This window comes from Panulirus ornatus, chromosome 18 (assembly GCF_036320965.1).
Source record: "Panulirus ornatus isolate Po-2019 chromosome 18, ASM3632096v1, whole genome shotgun sequence".
Taxonomy (NCBI): Eukaryota; Metazoa; Arthropoda; class Malacostraca; order Decapoda; family Palinuridae; genus Panulirus; species Panulirus ornatus.
The window spans coordinates 30986246-31006753 of record NC_092241.1 but is presented as its reverse complement, the minus strand read 5'-3'; the positions used below and the strand labels follow the sequence as shown (position 1 = coordinate 31006753).

At 43.4% G+C, this 20508-nt stretch overlaps 1 protein-coding gene across 7 annotated transcripts in view; it reads right to left on the bottom strand.

Annotated features, from left to right (window-relative positions):
• The window catches only part of LOC139755020 (paired box protein Pax-2-B-like), a 146759-nt gene that overhangs the window by 41587 nt on the left and 84664 nt on the right, over positions 1 to 20508 (bottom strand). For 6 of the 7 annotated variants that reach the window (XM_071672947.1, XM_071672949.1, XM_071672946.1 and 3 more), the window contains one exon: positions 1571 to 1736. In XM_071672947.1, the coding sequence (XP_071529048.1) occupies positions 1571 to 1736 (166 nt within the window). Of the gene's footprint in view, positions 1 to 1570; positions 1737 to 18924; positions 19482 to 20508 lie in introns of those variants that run through there. The other variant, XM_071672948.1, reaches the window with a different exon arrangement.

Genomic DNA, 20508 nt, shown 5'->3' with positions numbered 1-20508 from the left:
CAGTAACGTTTGCAACGCAGGTTTTACTACTATACGCATCTGTCTTTTGAATACTATGCCAGGATAATGAATGGTGTTAAATCTATATCATGGTATTTGTGAAGTGAATTTGATACCTGTTTTCATAAGAATTACAAGCCGGTCACTGGCCAAATGTGCTACAGTCGGATCATCACTCTCCAGATGATTTACAGGTGGAATTTAGGAACAATGGACTAAAAGCAACCGTGAATTACTGTAAACACAGCATCCTCCTCATGTGAAATTGCTTGAGCAAACTTCGCCTTACCTTCACCGATCCAAAAGACCAAAGTATGTGGTCGCAGATATGAAAGAGCGATATGATAATATACTTAGAAATATATCATGATTCAAAGTAAGCGAGGCAACGCAAAGTTGTGGGGATTGCAAAAAAAAAAAAAAAAAAAAGCGGTTTACTGCCTATTGGTGAATAACTGAGACTTCGAGTTTCTTCAGGGGGGAGGCAAGAGTTTCTTCAGGGGCGACCACTGGTTATCTCTCGAAGACACACTAATTTGCAAGCTTCGATGCATCTTACCACTGGCTTTGGCTCCTGCGACAACACTGAGGATATCATCTTTCATTCGGATATGTGGATATATCTCAAGAACTATAAAGGAAAGAATCCATCTGGGGCATCAGTCTAAAGAAAGGTAGCTGGGGAAAAACATTCTCAAACGATGTTAGTAGTCGCGACACAACAGCGAATCAGTTTGTCTTTTTTGTCTCCATTCGCCAAATAAAGATACTCGCCTCAGAATACCACTCAGGAAAGGGAGACACGGGTTCAAGAGGATGGTTAATGTTGTTATGCTATCATTTCTGGAACCTCTGGTCTCACTTCTGCTGTTATCAAGACTCATTCATGTAAAGATAAGCCTTATCAGCTTGGTCTTCCTCCCTATCCACTCCACAACAGGAGCCTACCAGAAAAGATACAGATATCGGCAATTAATGCTTTGCCCCTCTCACAGTACCTGTCAAGAGGGCACTGATCCTCCCAACTCTTTCCAACCATCACTTGACCTCATCGCACATCGAGGGAGGAAGATACTGCACCATCATCGACCCCGTTACTTGCTTCCGCCAAAGATCCCTCGTCACCGTCAGCTGCTCGGCATCACAACCGGATCGAACACAAACTTGTAAAAACTGCCGTTAGAATATCCCTATTCCAACCATAGTGAACATCTAATTCCTTTACTATCTGTTGGATGATCGTCATTTGAGCATTTAGCACCCTCTCCCGTGGCTGTTAATGATGACTTTATCATGCGTTGATCACCCCATTTATTCAGTATACCAGTAATTCTTATTACTGTTTGTAGAAACCTTTGGTTTCGTTTGGAAAAATGAATGAGAAATTTACCTTTTTAAGCTTTTATGTTTTTCTTGATCACTCTATCAGTATTACCAGCAGAATTAATATCATTGTTGCTACAGTCATTCCCACAATTAGTATAGCCAATACCGCTACTACTACCACTACTACCATTACTACTATTTAGTAGCTGCTGCTACGAGGACCACGAAAAGCCGAGGTACCTACCTGGAGAGGATCTTGGAGACGCAGCCGTGGGAGACGCGGAGCTGGCGGGAGATGTCGCAGGGGCGGACGCCGTTGTGAGCCAGCTCCACGATCCTCTGACGAACCATGTCCGGGAGCGGCCGCCCGTTCACGAACACTCCTCCCAGCTGGTTCACCCCGCCATGACCTGCGGCAGAAGGAATGCTGGTTATGGTTTGGTTTACCTGGAGAAATGGTGGCATCTAGAGGATACGTATATCGTCTGTAAAGGGAAAGAAAACGTGAGGGAAAGGAGTTGTTCCAAACCTGTATAGGAAAGGCATGGCTTTCAAGCTGTCTTTGGTGAATGATGTGGAATGCGGGCGAGAGGGCAGAGGGGCACGGGTGATGGTGTGGCTTGTGGGTGGTGGATATAAATATGATCTTCAGAGGGTTAGGGAACGTGCTGAGTAAGTGCAAAGTGTATTTTCCTTAGGGAAAGTTTTATAACTAATGTCTATTTATTCACTAACTAGAAACGATCCTATACACCAAGGAAAATCAAGTTTCATAAGTCCCATCAAGAAGAAATATACGAAGTGTTTTAAACATAGAAGAATAACAGTCTTCTAGCCAACTGGAGGTTACCCACGTCCCTGCTTCTGCATTAAATAGTCACAAATTTGAGAAGCGAAATGGGTGATCACAGCCGGGTATGCAGCGCCGCTCAAAATAAACAGTGAAGGCTGCCCACAATAGGCGGTGGTGACCTTCATAAACAGAATATCAGCCTCAAATCCGTCATTGTCGGGCACAACTGGACTCCATCCGGCATTGTACCGAGTCGTTTATAGAGGCATTTCAAGGCTGTCTCGGATAATACACGTTTAAGTGAGCAATCGAGCACCACTCTCACACTCCAGAAACGTTCGACATCACGACCGAGTCTTCCGTTCATACATCAAAGGGAGCGTCAACTCAACCGAGCCAAAGAAACGGTTGAAACACAGAGGAAATGAACGAAAGTTTTCCAAACAGTGGTGTGAATACGGAGGGCTCTGGGCAGCTGCTCTTCGCTGGGCATTCACAGCACAAATCTGGCCGGGGATGGGCGACCCGACCAGCGGCTTTCCACTCACTTCAACTGGAACAATAATTTGACTTTACAGAGCATTTCCAACGTCACGCACCCAAAGCCTAGAATAATATACACCGTCTCAGGCAAAGATGACTAAACTCATCTACTGTTTTACACACAAATTCACACATTGATTTTCTTTTCAGCTGTTTACCAATAAACACTTTCAAAGGCCCTATAAGACGGCTCCATTACTTCTGAATTCCAGACCGTCAGCAGATTCATCTCCAACACTCGCCCGGCGGTGACTTTAAAAGGACAAACTGGTCACACCTCTTTTTTTTTTTTCCTTTTTAAACTCTCTTCTCTCTCCCATTACCCCAAGCTCACGGGCGCTTTAGGCGGGGACATTACATGCCGTACTATTCCTTATACACACTGACCCAAAGGTCATTATGAAGTGTAAAGGGCGAGGAGGATACGCCACGTATAACATCCTGCTCTTTATGACATAATACATGAGGAATATTGACGTCCCGTTGGCACGCACTTTACTTCTGTTCCACACTAGATCAGTCGCTGTGGCTCTACACTGCACACAAAACCATGCCAGTGATGTTGCTGTTGCATCGTTATGGTCTTTCGAAAGATTTATAATGATAAGTGTGACGGAATATGTCTGAATTTATCTCCACAGACCAAACATGTAACTTCCTATAATCGCTAGTGATATAAGGCATCCGTTCTCATTCAAAAACCCGTCCCCCAATCACCATCCTAATCTGACGAGATACTGATTATGCATACACCCTGTTGTCACTTAAAAGGATTAACATATAAGCCTCTTGAATCTATTCTACACATTTCCGCAAATGCCAAAGGACCGGTCATTCGAGCCCCGTTTGTTTGTATAGATAAGTGGATTTGAGGCCGGATAAGTGGGTGGAAGATGAGATAAGAGGGCGTAAGTGAGTGTCAACTTTCGTGTACTGGGGAGGGGAGGAGGAGCGGCTCTGTAGCCATAGACTGAGAGGTGGCTCCTGGTGTTGCGGGTTGTCGTTTAGAAACGATTCCAGTAGTCTGGTTTGCATGGTGTTCATAAGATATTGAAGGATATTATTGCAGTTTATTGTATATGTGGGAAAAATGTGCATCTGGCTCTGACATGAGAATCTCCTGACCATTAGGTATTCGACCAGCGATAAGATGTAAGTAACGTCTATCATTGGCTATGGTGTAATTGTAATTAATAATAATGGAGATTCTGGAGGAAATCAGATGATGGCGGAAAAGATAAAGAATACAGAGCCAAAAGGATAAATGAAGCTCAAGGAAATACTGGATATGAAAAAGAGAATAAATTCACGTTGATAAACGCAAAAGAAAAGAGGCTTTCAAAAAAGATGTGAACAAAAGAGAGCAACATTGCAGGAGCGATCGAGAGAAGAGAAACAAACAGGGAGTAAACGAGGGAGGGAGGGAGGGAGGTGTGGAAAAGGGGGAGAGAGGAAAGGGTGAAGGAAGGGAGGGCAATAATCCGTCAGTTTTGCGAGCCTTTGTTCCTTTGATAAGCCCTGGGAGGGTGAAACCTATGGCCCATTATCATCAATTGTTTGATTGGATTAGCAGCGCGAGCGGCTGTCAGCTGACGGAGGAGTGGTGCTGGTGATAACCTCAGTGTGGGGAGGTGGTTAGTGGTGCTGGTGATAACCTCAGTGTGGGGAGGTGGTTAGTGGTGCTGGTGATAACCTCAGTGTGGGGAGGTGGTTAGTAGTGCAGTTGATAACTCCTGTATGGGGTCGTGGTATGTGGGGCTAACGATAACTTATGAGTTGGTTATTAAGTAAAGTAACAGTGTATCAGAAAGTAAGCGTTACCGTAGTTATCAAGCAGTACAGTAGTTCGTATGGAAGACAGCGTGTGGCTCTGAAAGCGGTAGTTTAAGCCATCGACATTTCCAGTAGCACAGTGCAGTCGAAACACCCCTCTTCGTTCCACCCACAACTAACATGTTCTGATCGAAGTCAGACGTCTAGCTTCTTTTGCTCTTAGGAGCATTGGAACCATAGAGTCGCATGTTATTGAATAGTGAAGCAGTTAGTGGCGAGCTGGTTATGATTGCTTAGCATACAGGGTAGTGGTTAGTGTTATATCCTTGTTCGCAATTGATGTTGTAACTTATGGTTGTGCCATTGTTTGTGGTTAGACTTGCAGATATAGGTGATGCGGCTGACAACGTGTGGTATAGCAAGAATTGGTGTATTTGACCAGTCCTGCATGCAATGAGCTCGTGGTTGTTGGTCGATATCGTTATGAGGAGTGGATGTGCAGTTGAGGTAGGTGCCAGCTGTTTGGTTCTCAGTGTTTAATGCTCTAAGTTGTGGTTAGGCGGTTGGGAAAAAGGTATTGTCACAGTGATAGCTTTGCTGGCTGTGAGTGCTGCAGGTGGCGGCTGAGTGACTTAGTGTCCATTGCTATAGGAAGTGGCGTTGCAACTGGGAATGCTGTAGTTTGAGGGTCGGTGACTGTGACTGGTTACCTCGTGTGTATTAGCTGTAAGGTTGTTCGCAGAGAGTAATCAAATACGCTTTCCTGAGTTTTAACATCAATACTGACAGCACATTATGTTTTCTTAAATCTGTCTAATTACAAGTTACCCCAAATATTCTGAACAACTCTTATTCTTTTCAAGAAGAAATGCAGGCAAATTATCTTATGCGCGACGTTTGACGGAATTTACCATAAAACAGTGAAGGTAAGAGCAACAGCTCTCTCTCGCCCCACAAAGTGTTATTAAAAAAGAGGTATCTGGTAGCGGCTGAGGCCGGGGCGCAGTAGGCGTGGCACGTGCTACCCATTCGGGTGATTATGATTCCCTGAGCCCCGAGAGGGACTTGTGTCGCGCGGCCCCTCCTCTCTTTCCCATCCCGCTCAGCTCCAGTCCTTCTAAAATGGGCGTCGTAGGAAGAAACATAAGTTGCATTATTTTAGTATAACAAACTTCTTGAGTGCCATTTTTAATCAGTTTATTATGGGTTATCCACAAGGGTGCTTGTTGAAAGTCAGCACATTGTAGATGTTCAAAAGAAATACGACGTCAGCCATAGCGACTTAAGGAGTTGTGAATGGCTTTCACTGGTAGTCAAAACAGACACAGGAGTTAGTAGTGGGCGCTATGGTGGTCAGCCGACCGCCAGTATTGTCCTAGCGCTGGCCACGCGCCCTCACTTCCATATGGCCAGATATTCCTCTGTAATCATTTACATTGTTAAGTGACCAGTACTTCAACTTTCATATCATCAGACTTCCAAATTTTGTGGAATGTAGATAGGATGCGTCAATAATATAACATATATGTCATGGTAGAATGGACAGATCCCAAGAATTTTCACGGCTCCATGAAGCAATGGACACAAATAGTGAAGAATTCCAAGGGCGCACGTGACTGTGGTTGAGCATGGTCGCTGCCCCGATGTCTACAGTGCTTTGTCCTCTGACCAGGTGGGCTGGCCTGGTCTCCACAAACCAGTGGCGGGACAAAATGTGCTCTTTGGCAGAGGTAAGACCTCTGTCTATCTCACACCCATGGTGTCCCGGCCATTGACCACTATTAGAGGCCCAACTTCTGAGCGAGAGAAGTGGCTTGGCCTCTGACTTCAAGTGGTGTTTTGACGTCAAACGTTCATGCGAATACAGCCACAGTTCAGAATGAGACCTTGCAGGTAAGCGAAGGAAAACGTTTGAACAGTACCTGATGACAGAGAAAAAAGTCCCTAAACATATGAACTTCCTAGATGATAATTCAGTTATGATTAAGGTTGATGAACAAAGCACAAGTAATCATAAAAGGGACCATAACGCATCATCGCTCCCATGGACCAGTCTAGAGGGGGGACGGTGGACGCACAATGGCAATTGTCTCTCACTTCCTCGGCCACATTTGGAAAGGTTACGACATTTTTTTTTCCTCATAATGTGGTCATTGTTTCTTTCTCCACGTGGCTCCTTTGGTCATTCCACGAGGATAACAGGACACATAAAAGATAATATGGTCAACTTAGGCCACTCTTTGTTAATCTTGGGCTACTTTAGGTACTGCAATTCCCTCCCTTGTCTCTTGGGAGTCAAGAGCACTGATTTAATTGGTAGAAGTGTGTTGTCTCATTTGTGTTTTCCGTAGGGGATTAGTTTTGTTGTCTTTTTCATATAAGTCGTATTATGTAACATATTTCTCTCTATGTACAGGCTGACTGTCCATTACTTTTATATCTTGTGTGACTTATTTTCGTTCTGTTTAGATTCATTTTTGCCACGTATCCGCTTTCTGCATTTTGATTGGTCTTATACATCCTCACTAATCCTTTCTTCATATCCCTTTATTATTGTTTCCACCTCTGTCTGTCTGTCTGTGTATGTCTGTCAGTCTGTCTGTCTGTCTGTCTGTCTGTCTCTCTCTCTCTCTCTCTCTCTCTCTCTCTCTCTCTCTCTCTCTCTCTCTCTCTCTCTCTCTCTCTCTCTCTCTCTCTCTCTCTCTTCCTCTCCCCTCTACCCCACCGAAGAAAATGGGGGGAAGACGTGTTAGGATGGGAAAATGATGTACCAGTCGTGGGAATCGCTGCTTTCCAACCGAATCGGCAACTCGAGCAATGATCTGTGATGTTTTATATCAAATGACCATTTTCTTTATGAATCTTTCTTTTCTTCATCATATGCAGCGACACAGAACCTTGTTTCTTATAACAAAATAACCTATGATACGGCTAGATCTTTGTGATGGAGCTACCAACAGAGAACAGGTCCAAAGCTAAGAACGTGCGACCAACCATACGACAAATCAGCCATCAATAAGAACAGTTGCATCCCTGAAGCAGTGTAGTTGCCTTAATGTCTATTAGACGGTTACCCATGGTTGCGTTATGGCCCATAGAAGAGGGTCCACACCCACTAGGCCGAGTGTTTAGTGCTCCCGACTGCGTTAACCCCGGCGGAGGGGGATGAAAATAAGACATAAAAAGATCCATTAAAAGACCTTACGTCTGATATCACTTTAAAAGATGAAATATATATGTAGATGAAAAATTACCATAATGATATCATGGCAAAGGATATTCACGTGAATGATTAGTACACACACGATGAAATATTGGTGTAATGCCTGGCTAACTCGTTACGCTTGACTGTTTTTGATCACGTCTCCGCCTGAGACAACTCTTCGTGAATCCTTCATCAGAAGTTGGTAGAGGTGGCTGGCTATCATGGAGGAAACTGTAAAGTAATAATGGATGAATTTAGAATGATGTGGATGGCCAATGATACTTATTCCGTTAATTTAAAGCAGCCGTGTGTTTCCATCAGTTTGTTACACATTAGTAGTTTTAGTTTTAACAAGATGAATGAAGTAAGAATGATAATGATATCAATAATGATAATGATGATGATAATAGTAATGGTAATGATATAATTAACAGCAACACCCACTGAAATAGCTTAACTCTCTCAGATTTTTCATACGTGAACGGGCGTGTGCAGTTACGCAGGTGCTTGGACGGCTATTATAGTATATAAAGTTACAAAGACATTCGAGATTCCAAAAGATAGCGAGTTAATGGCTGCTATAAATGTTGTAGTGATATACAAATCATTGCTGTAAATGATTGAACGTTTCACTTGGAATAACGAACGTGGCTTAAGTATATAAAAATATCTTTGGCTGTATATTCATTATTTTTCATGATTCAGTATGACATATAAAGAATACATACATTTGCATTCTAATGAAACTTGTGAAACCATATCAAACTTCCTTCCTAAACTGATTCTCTCCACTAAAGGGAAATATTACGAGTCTTCCTTAAAAACGTAATATCTCCAGACATTTGCGTCTCTCGAGGGATCACCGTTGCTAATATCGACTGACCGACCTCGCCTTAACTAATCTAAAGTAGCTCATCCTTACCCAAGCAAAGACGAAGTATATGTTTAACGTATGAATACCACCAAAGTTCAGTAACAGCAAATTTGAGTCAAAAGTTTATTTTTCGTTTACATTTACTCTTTTGGTAGCTTGCTATGTTAGTAATGTGTTTATGTTATCTGCTGCAAGTATGTTTGTTTTTAGTTTTGTTTATGTTATCTATGTGCCCTTGTTCTTTGAGGTTATATGTTTGATTGCCTAATGAGATTGAATGGCTTTATTGACAGTAAAGATGATTAACTGAATAAACACAGTATTTTCCATTTAATTTCTATCCTCGATGCGAAGTCAATAAAGCAAACTGGAGAAGGAGACTTAACAGAAATCATTCTTATTTAGTATAACTATACTTACCATCACCCAAGTACCAGAGCCATGTGAAACATTTGCTGGCGACTTCAACACAGGACACCCAGAGACATGCAATGACAAAAGTAAGGAATTTCATGCGTATTTCTACAAACAGTGATCGAAATTAAGCAAGTCACTGATGCTCTGTAGATACAAATTAGTGTTATTCACCAACCACGTTTTCTGTTAGCTTGATCTATTCTAACCGTTCTCTGCAAGCTCTCCTTTACAAGTTACTAACTTAACCGCTTGACGGCGCTGGTGGCAACATTCGAATCTTCCAAAATACCGGTAATCTGGGTGAACCTCTTACTTTACCCGGAACAGTGCCGACCGATGGATGTATACAGTTTATCTGTGCTTGTGCAAGTGTTCTTTAATCGGTTTTTCGGCAGTGTTGCCTCGGCGTAATGGTATGAGAACTGTTTACATACCAGTGGATAAAAGAAGATTGACTGATAACCCTAAAGTACTTCCATATGGTGTAAAGGCAACTCAAAAACCGTAACCGTTCAGCAGCCGTGAAGGTAAACTGAAACCATATTGACCTGTTCGACGCAAGAGGTGAGACACTGAATGAGACCTCGAGTCCCAGGATTCAAGTGAGTGTTAGTGACGTGTTCGACGCAAGAGGTGATACACTGAATGAGACCCGCGTTCCAGGATTCAAGTGAGTGTTATTGTTTCCATATCATTATCATATCTTCATTTTATGTGTTAATTCTAATGAAATCTATAGACAACATAAACTGACTAGATATGTTTCCAGTAGATTACATAGAAGCTCTGATATTTTACGTATCCATGTTATAATATTCTTTTAATACCTTGACTCCATAGGGAATATATTTTTTCGTAAATGTTTATTTAAGGGAGATTCTAAATTGAGTTTTCAATGATCGTTTTGGTGGAGTTATGATCGTATTTCTCTCTCATTTGGAACGCATCTTATCGAAACTGTATTCATGTTTGGCGCTAGTGTGGAACACACCGAGACTCCGAAACTTTGAGCGAGTGGGAGTCAGTCACTAAGTCTAGATCTAACCCAGGGTGTTAAATGACGACGAATTGACGATAGCATTAATAATAATCTCATGTATTGCTGAAAGTATTTTTTTTTTTTCTGTCTGTGGGGAAAGTTAACCTTTAAACCTTACCTTGCATGGTTAGGTTACAGGGCAACGGTATCGAAAGTGAAATGATGATCTTAACAATGAAGACGAGGTTGTAGCGCGGATGAGTATAGGGAAACAAGCGCGGTAAAATGACCGTTTCGGCCATCCACCTGCTTACCATACAAATGAAGATAGAAACATATTCAACCTAACCTAACAAACAGAACCTAACCTAACAGACCTTTCCTAGCCTAACAAACCTAACCTAACCTAATACACGGAAAACAACCTAAGAGACCGAACCTAGCCTAACAAACCTAACAAACAGAACCTAACCTAACAAATAGAACCTAACCTAACAGACCGAACCTAACCTAACAAACCGAACCTAACCTAATAAACAAGACCCAACCTAACAAACCTAACCAACTTAACCTAACCTAACAAATCTAACCTAGCCTAACAAATCGAACCTAACCTAACCTAACAAGCCGAACCTAACAAGTCGAACCTAACCTAACAAACTGAACCAGTCCCAACAAACCGAACCTAACAAACCGAACCGAACCTAACCTAACGAAATTCGTAGGATATCCGAAACGGTAATAATACCTCAGACAAACAGTGATGATCAGCGTATATATGGTGAAGAAAAAACTGGCGAACTGAACTCGAGGCTGGTCACGAACTTAGCCTAGTCAGGATAAGGGTATTATGAAGATTAGGGTGTAATGAAGAGGCCATCAGCAGGCTCTTATCCCGAGTTATTGAAGCCAGGATGCAGAAAAGTTAAGAGATGTGGCGAATATAAATCTACTCTTCCCAAGAACGGATCATAATGTTGTATTATTTTTGATGATAGTCTTGGCTATAAGAAGTCATAGCTATCAAACCTTTCTTATATAACTATGGGATTAAGGACCATATGCATCGTGAGAGGAGAGGGAAAGTGGATTACGAATATCCTTAACGCCTAAAGAGGGAGTTAAAGATTTTTTGGGTTGGTAGACGTAACTTGACGCTGACGGCCTTAATGAAACTGGCTGTTGATAAGCCTAAGGCCTAACCAACCAAGCAACCAATCTACTGGGATATAAAATCTTTTGTCATAGTTTTGATAGATATTTAATTCAATACAGTACATTGCGGCATTAGCTCACGTATAAGAGTGCGATACAGGAATATAGAACGTAAGAAGCTCATTTACCTTCACATCAACGTGTAAATATATACCAGAAATGTAAGAGGAGTGGCATTACCACCACTGCCTCACGGTAGCTCGCGTGTGCCCAGATAATAAGATTTCCATAATTTCCATATCATCTTTCATATCATCGTTATGACGCTCCTGGACGCACATCTTCATCAATAATCACTCAAGGATTTAGATCGATATAGAGAGCAGTGAGAAATGAGATTATGAGTAATCATAACAGCCACACTAGACGGTGGTTAACAGGAGGGCTTGCGTGACTAAGATCACTAGGAAAGAGTTACGCTCATTACATTAAAAGCTGACGGTGCACGCGAACGCCCTTACAACCCTGTTAGATATTTTGCTTTTGCAGCGTTGCTGGGGACATTTTGCGACATTCTGAAGAGACGTTTCATGTGCGTCAGCCTGCTGGTTCTGGACGGAGTGGAGGAGTTGGGATGACCCTGTGTGGGAGGGAGATGTGGTCGGTGAACTAGTTGTGGATACGGACAGACAAATCGTTACTAGATGGAAGAGAGTTTGTGCAGGTTATGGTATACGTGTGTGTGTGTTTTACGGATGTATGGTACAACAGGTATGCGGAAGCGATATGAGTTTTGCGAGGTAAAGTATGTGTATAAGTGGCTGGCCGACCTCCAGGATATGAGACTGTAAATGGTTGATCAAACATGTACACGAGTTGGACTAAGTGTGTGTGTGTGTGTGTGAGAGAGAGAGAGAGAGAGAGAGAGAGAGAGAGAGAGAGAGAGAGAGAGAGAGAGAGAGAGAGAGAGAGTGGATGTAAAGGTTTCGAGTGCAGGGCCAAATGTGTGTGGGTGTGTAGCTGCGCGATTTTAGGACCAAGCGAGCGTGTGGAAAAGTTTGCTGGGCGGCTGCCTAGTGGTGGTGGGCCCAGTGTGCAGCGTGTGAGTAGAGAACCAAGTATGCATAAAGGTGTGTCATGTGAACGGTGGACCAGGCGTGTGTAAATGTGTAGCGAGCGTGTGGGTGTTAGGCGGAGCGTAGCAGCTGAGTGGGGCTGAACTGATGGACAACAGTTGTTAACTCCTCGTTCCTCCTTGTTCAGCCAGACACGCGGCGCATAAGCACTCACACATATACTTACATCCCTACTAATTATGATAATTAATGGACGAATGATTTAACTTCGTATTCCCACTGATTTAATCAAGTTCACACTAAGGGCAAACGTAATGTGGCCAGTAACATGTCTTAAAGTAAATGAGAAGTTGATGAAGACATGCTGCATGTACTGTATTTGCTGAGGATTCTAAGAAAGTTACGTCACCCTCCGGGAACCACGAGACTTAAAAGTTCTCCCTAGAAGTGTGAGTGTTGATGTATGCTAATGTGCACAATTCCCCACCCACAGCCCCATCCCAACCCAAACACACACACACACACACACACACCACACACACAGTAAAGTTAATGGGTCTCTTCTCTTCCTTCGTTCATTTTTTTTTTTCGCTGTTACGGGGTAGTTACGAAGGGTGACGCACCTCTCTTCTCCGGCCTAAGGGAACAATTAAACACTACCTGACCATCATACCAAGTTGAAACCTTCGCTAACTTCCGGTGAATACATGAATAATAAATAAACGAAATGACTAACAAGCAGCGGCAGACCTCGCCTGTTGTGTATGGAAGAAGAAAGTTAAGAGTAAATGTCAATAAGAGCAAGGTTATTAGGTACAGTAGGGTTGAGGGTCAAGTCAATTGGGAGGTGAGTTTGAATGGTGAGAGGCTGGAGGAAGTGAAGTGTTTTAGATATCTGGGAGTGGATCTGTCAGCGGATGGAACCATGGAAGCGGAAGTGGATCATAGGGTGGGGGAGGGGGCGAAAATTTTGGGAGCCTTGAAAAATGTGTGGAAGTCGAGAACATTATCCCGGAAAGCAAAAATGGGTATGTTTGAAGGAATAGTAGTTCCAACAATGTTGTATGGTTGCGAGGCGTGGGCTATGGATAGAGTTGTGCGCAGGAGGATGGATGTGCTGGAAATGAGATGTTTGAGGACAATGTGTGGTGTGAGGTGGTTTGATCGAGTAAGTAACGTAAGGGTAAGAGAGATGTGTGGAAATAAAAAGAGCGTGGTTGAGAGAGCAGAAGAGGGTGTTTTGAAATGGTTTGGGCACATGGAGAGAATGAGTGAGGAAAGATTGACCAAGAGGATATATGTGTCGGAGGTGGAGGGAACGAGGAGAAGAGGGAGACCAAATTGGAGGTGGAAAGATGGAGTGAAAAGGATTTTGTGTGATCGGGGCCTGAACATGCAGGAGGGTGAAAGGAGGGCAAGGAATAGAGTGAATTGGAGCGATGTGGTATACAGGGGTTGACGTGCTGTCAGTGGATTGAATCAAGGCATGTGAAGCGTCTGGGGTAAACCATGGAAGGCTGTGTAGGTATGTATATTTGCGTGTGTGGACGTGTGTATGTACATGTGTATGGGGGGGGGTTGGGCCATTTCTTTCGTCTGTTTCCTTGCGCTACCTCGCAAACGCGGGAGACAGCGACAAAGTATAAAAAAAAAAAAAAAAAAAAAAAAAAAAAATATATATATATATATGGACTGTGTTCCCAATAATACTCATCATTCCATTCAAGAAATGAAATATGAGTGACGGAAAAGAATAGTAGCACGGAAAGGTAATCGACAAGTTGGCGCAGATTGTCAGGTAAATATAGGAATTTACCCAGGCGCAGCAAGCGGGTCTGAAGATCCCAGAGGTATTGATAGTTGGGTAGATAGACAGGCCGTAGGTCCATGGATGGAGAACGGGTCCGTGTTAGGCAGGCAGATGGCAGTTGAATCAGTAGGTAATGGCCACTTTATGCAAGGCTTTCGCAGGGCACGTGGTCAGAAGTGGCCGTAATGGGCTGACCTAAGAGAGCTGCGGCTGGAAATCGTGCGGCCGAAATAAGTAGGATGGAGACACAGCTAGGTCCTGAAGGATCTGGAATGAGAGGATTTGATCTGCTTGCTCGGTGACAAGCGGGGGAGGTGGAGAACAATGTTGACCTGGATTCGTGCGTTTCTAAAAGATTTGGTGAAACATGTGAGCGAACTCCTGCCTTCGAGACGGCGAAGCTGAATGTTTGCAACTGATCTCTCTATCCTGCGGCAGTGGGTAGATCAACATACTTTTAAGCATTTCAGAAGTTGCCTACCTCCATTCTGGCAATACTGTACATCGTCTTTTGTTCTTTTTATGGCAATCAAGAGGATTGGCGTTGTTTGATCCTCTAGACCTTCCTTGAGTCTATAATGACACCGATTAGATGGTCAGTCACGGTATACTCCTTGTTGATGAAAATGTTTGGCTTTCGCTAAACCCTTGTAAGCTGGTGAGGTGGATGTACCTCGCTTTAGCTTGCTGTACGATAAGCTCACCACGGTATTTACAAGAATCCCTGGCTTTGATGACACCGTAAGCCAACACGGTCAGTGAGAGAGAGGGATGTTCAAGGAGGCCCCCCAAATTGCTGGTAGTGTAGGGTATGGATGGGATTCCAGGCCACTGGGAATTTAAAGGATTAACCAGATTTTTTTCATCAGCGAATAAATCTCACTTATCTAGAGGGATCGTGCGTTGATCTGAATGAGGAGCTCTCTCTCTCTCTCTCTCTCTCTCTCTCTCTCTCTCTCTCTCTCTCTCTCTCTCTCTCTCTCTCTCTCTCCTGCGACACAACCAACTGATCCGGTAATTTTGTTAGAAGGTAAACTGGAGTGTGTACCCAGGTTCTATCTTTATTGTCAGGTTATCTAGGAGGAGGAAGAGGAGGAGAGAGGAAGGGGTGCTCAGATTTCTGGTGTTTTCAAATGCAATTTACACTTTTCGACGACACACACTGACGTGGTGGAATACGATTCCTACACTGTATCTCTGCTTTTTTCTTTTTTTTCTAATGACACATTGTACCGGGAACACCCTGAAACACTGATGGCTCGTCGTCTAATCCTTTTGTATTGGTTTAGATCGCAGAGCTGTTATCCTTTATATTTCTGCAAAGTGTGGTGCTCGACTAGACACAGACGTTAGTGGACGGGACGGGAGCTAACCCAGGACTGAAGGACGTCGTAATGAGTTAACAACTTTATCGGTGGAGGGACCCAATTAACGTTAATACCAATCAGCGGAGGACCACCCTCGGCATCGTGAGGTGGCTGGCTGCGGGCGCATCTTAGGGAGGGAGACAGGGATGTCCAGGGGAATGGCTCTTTCGAACCCAGCAAGAGGTTAATCAGATTCTACTGAGAGCCTCTGTAAGCGACTGTTTCTCTAGCTCCCTTTCCCTGAGGAAATTTACCTCAGACAAACCGAAAAACAAGGCTAGAAAAACTGTAGATACAATTACAGTGATATTTTTTTTACTAGGGTAAGGTTTGTGGTGTAAAGAATATAAATTAGCTCTGGGAGGCGGTGGTGGAGGGAGCCTGGGTGTAAATACATCATGGCCATGCATCTCGCATCGTAAAAAATCGGAGGGGAGGTAGATTATGAGGATCGGTAACTTTGTCCAATTATATCAGGTAAACTGAGTTATTATTCTCAAAAGACGATATTAACGAAACATCGACGGCTGTTTCCTTTAACGATTGCGTATAATCTTCACACACAAGGCTGGTCAAGTCTACAAGCCTCATTAAGCCTGGTTCTCACAGTCCATCAGTGACGAGACCAAACTTAGTTTTATTTGGTCTTCTGCTTACGATAAACAATTAGTCTTCCATTAGCGAGAGACCTGTGGCTCGCAGGAACCCCTTACATTTCCCCGCTCTGGACACTCACACCACATTTGCCTACCGACAGAGATTATGACACTGTCTTTGATTACAGAGGCCGATATCAGGTCCATGCCTTTACGAGCACATATGACCACTGCAACCTGATATTCTCACACTTCATTACTCGGGTAGCATCTTTCTGAACCACACGCTGGTCTTCCCAAGCACAGCCGGGACAAAAATGCTTGACTACTGATGTTGCTGCACAGCAGTTAACAACTGGCATAGATATCATACAAACCTTGTGTCATGGATTCCATATGCAATTTACGCTAGTTGGGGACACACTGCTGTACCAGAACACGACTCCTACACTGATTCTCTGTTATTTTCTAATAACAGAGAAGGGGGTGAATGTCTGTTGATAACGCACTTGACCATGGACACACACCCATACAGTACATGTGTCACTATCACCAAACGTGAATGGCGGATCAGCATACACATCCTCATAACTGGTCAGCGAAATATTTTTTCCCCGTGCTCGTGTGCACAGACAGAGATTATGACTGTGGAAATCATACCTCCGTACACGGAGTGTTATGAAGAAGTGTCGTCTTTTTCGAAGTCATTTGATTTTGGCGACGTATAACAGCTTTGTGTCACCGATTTGCAGTGATATATATACTCCCTTTCTAAAGGCTGGGGCAAGGGAAGGGGTACACATGCGCATGTGCATTGTCCTTGGATGACTACGATTAGAGTAGACTCTAGTGCCCTTGGGAAAGAAACTATTACTAATGTGGATCCTCTCCTGTTCTTGGGTAACATAAAAGTCTACGAACGCAGGCAATCGTTTTAGAAGGTGTTTGTACAGTTACACAGTTTTCTTATCGTATATAGAATATATTAAAGGAAAAAACATAAGTATCCTCATCCTTGACTAACAGTTATCCACATGCAGAGACTAACATTAGATAGATCGCCCGGATCAGACACTGCTACTCGGAACGAGCGGATGGATAGATGATGAACGTAAAAGCTTCCATACACACGTGAAATATCAAAAACGCACGAAATCAATGTACGCGACCGAAGGGAAAAGAGTGAGAGTTATACATCTTTTGACTCGATATTTTGACGTTTTCTTTCGTCACAAAGATCGTCATATTCTTGTATTTGCATGGATTTGTTTTTTCCTGATACAGAAGCGCTGTACATTTGTTTCTTAGATAAAGCAAGAATCGATGTATAATGACGTAAACATTCGCAGTAATTTAGCATTACAGATACATGGTTACGGAGTTTCATATCTGTTTATGACATTATGATATAACGTTATATTAAACAACCAGATAAAATCATGAGTACATACAGACTTGCTTCCAACCTTGTGATAATTACATGAAAATAACAAAATATTCTAAGGTTTTTAACATTGATATAAACAAATGATGTACACACCCATATGCAAGTTGATGACAGTGATGCGCGGTATAGATATTCCTTAATAACCATAAGGAAAAACGGAAGTCCCGAGCGTGTGACTTTTCGTGTTTCATATCTCCTCGGAGATACAAGAACACACACACACACACACACACACACACACACACACACGTACACACACTCAATCAATCGTTCAAATATACATACTTACATACATAATTACCGACACTAGCGTTGACTAAAATATTGTAACAAAAAAAACATCAGCTTTCACTCGAGTGGCACCGGTTCGAATCCCTGTTCAGAGAATATTTCGTCAATGGAAGTGCGTGTTTCATTGTGCTGTATTCATTATATATATATATATATATATATATATATATATATATATATATATATATATATATATATATATATATATTCTTTCTTTTCTTTCATACTATTCGCCATTTCCCGCCTCAGCGAGGTAGCGTTAAGAACAGAGGACTGGGCCTCTGAGGAAACATCCTCATCCGGCCCCCTTCTCTGCTCCTTACTTTGGAAAATTAAAAAAAAAAGATGAGAGGGGAAGATTTCCAGCCCCCTTCCCTTCCCTTTTAGTCGCCTCCTACGACACGCAGGGAATACGTGGGAAGTATTCTTTCTCCCCTATCCCCAGGGATATATGTATATATATATATATATATATATATATATATATATATATATATATATATATATATGTATGGAACTATATATAGATGGAACTTGACAGCGACTGTAGCGCTGGGTCACTGCGTTGCCGACAGTAACTCTCTCGATACCCAGGCAGGAGTACTTCCCACGTCGATGGTCGTCTGCCACCTACTACTGTGTGATTTCTATTTGTGTGTAACGGGAAGAGAGTTTTACACTCGTCTCAGTCTCTTAACCTTTATATATAGATAGACAGATAGATAGATAGATAGATAGATGTAAAGACAGACAGGTAATCGGTAGGAGTACAGTTTCGTCAAAGAACGTCTTACTCATTCACACGTATCATTAACAGCTGGTGCCCTTAGTGATTCTCAGTAAACGGATGCTTAAAAATGTTCACATTAGCAAATGTTTCCAGTGGTTCGCAGGAACTCGCGGCGATATAGATGTTGGTAGTGATTTTATGGGTATGATTTAGGGTGTTTATTTTGTCAGAATCAACATACATGTCTAACTTAGAGAATAGAACTGTGATCGGCTGGTGGTAATATTTCTTTTCATGACATTGATTTTATGTATGGGGGGGGGGCCATTTCTTTCGTCTGTTTCCTTGCGCTACCTCGCAAATGCGGGAGACAGCGACAAAGTATAATAAATAAATATAAATATAAATATATATATATATATATATATATATATATATATATATATATATATATATATATATATATATATATATGGTCACAACATTAATGACCAAATGACAAAAATGACCCCATCCCCTGCCAGATCACCATCCAGACTTACACGTATAATATTCCATCATGTTGTGGTTGTAGCGGTAGGCTGTGGTCAGGTCCATGGCAGCCGACGGAGGCCGCAGCCCGAACAAGCCCAAGTTGGAGTGATCCAGCCTGGCGGCGGCAAAGAGGTCGACCAGACCCGGGTAGGGTGGAGGCGCCGGCGACGGTGGCGCTGAAGGCGACCACGCAGATCCCGGCGACTCCACTCCGGCAGGGAGGCTGGAGTCGCCACGGCACTGAAGGGAGTGAGGCACTTAAAGGACACTGACGCGCGCCGCTGTCCGCTATCTCCCGCCGCGCTGTCTGTCCTGGATGGTGGGTATATCTCAGCACTCTGGAGGTGCAAGTGGGCGAACACCCGAGCCCACTACTTCACGGAACACTTTTTTCTGTCACGATACTCCGGGAGGTGATAACAGCGCAGGTACGCGAGTAATTACAGGTAGCGAGGTACACACGGGGTCACACTGCCGCTGTCACCCCCGCTAAACGTGGCTGGTCTTAGCAACGCGCGGCCTCTGATGTTAACACTACTCAAGCTTGACCAATTGTGTCGTCCCTGTTTGAATATCTTTCTCGCTAAATCACTGTTTGCAGTCGGTGTTGGCCGAATCAGCTGGGATAAGTGAGTGTGGCTGGTGGGAGTGGCGTGAACCAATGAGCGAGCAGCATGATCCTGGGGTCCCGCCCCCCGCGGCCGTCGCCCCTCACCGTCAAGCATCATTGGTTCTTGATGCCTGACGTCATCCCACGTGACTGCCCGAGGCGGGAGTCGAGGGTCTGCTGGCGACCCACCATCCCGTAGTCATGGTAACCTCGTGAGCGAGTCAGTGGCATGGTGCACGAGTGCCACTCAGACCTTGATGGCTTGTGTAGCTACCACTGCCGGAGATATTCCCCGTGCTGTTGTTTAACCTAAGCCGTAGCCTCCGCTGAAGGTGCAAGGCGGCGTGGAACCATCACAACCTATGAGAGTGTGAGACGTCACGTACCACTGGACAAGACACTCTTCACATGGCTCCTTTTTACGCTCAGTCTCCCCAAAGGCCGTGCAACACGCCTCTGTATACATCTACTAAAACTGAGGCGTGAAGATTATAAAGTCCAGAGTTGCTTTGAGCCACCCATTACAAGGCTTACAAAGTAGGGCGTTGACTTTCCCGTACATCCACTATCTTTCCTCCACTAATCCTACTCATCCTCCCTGTTGCTCTTCAATCATCATGTTCACACATCCTTCAAAACTGAGCAGTGAAAATTATCTTATAAGTTCCATGTTCATGCAGTTGTCATCCCCATGCAATCATCTTGCTCGTTCAGATGCCATGCTCATCCACATGTTCGTACAAATATGAAATTCATGCAACTAATATTATCATACAATTCATCAGACCCATACGAACATACATGAACACACCTTGAAAGCCAGGACGCCTACACCACCATGAAAACACGTCCTTGTGTCTCCCGCGATAAGAATAAGCTTACAGAACGCTGAGCATGACCATATAAGCATGACGAAAGTCTCTCATAACTTCCATCCATATACATATCGTTTAGGCTATCGGTCGAGGCCTCAACAACCGCA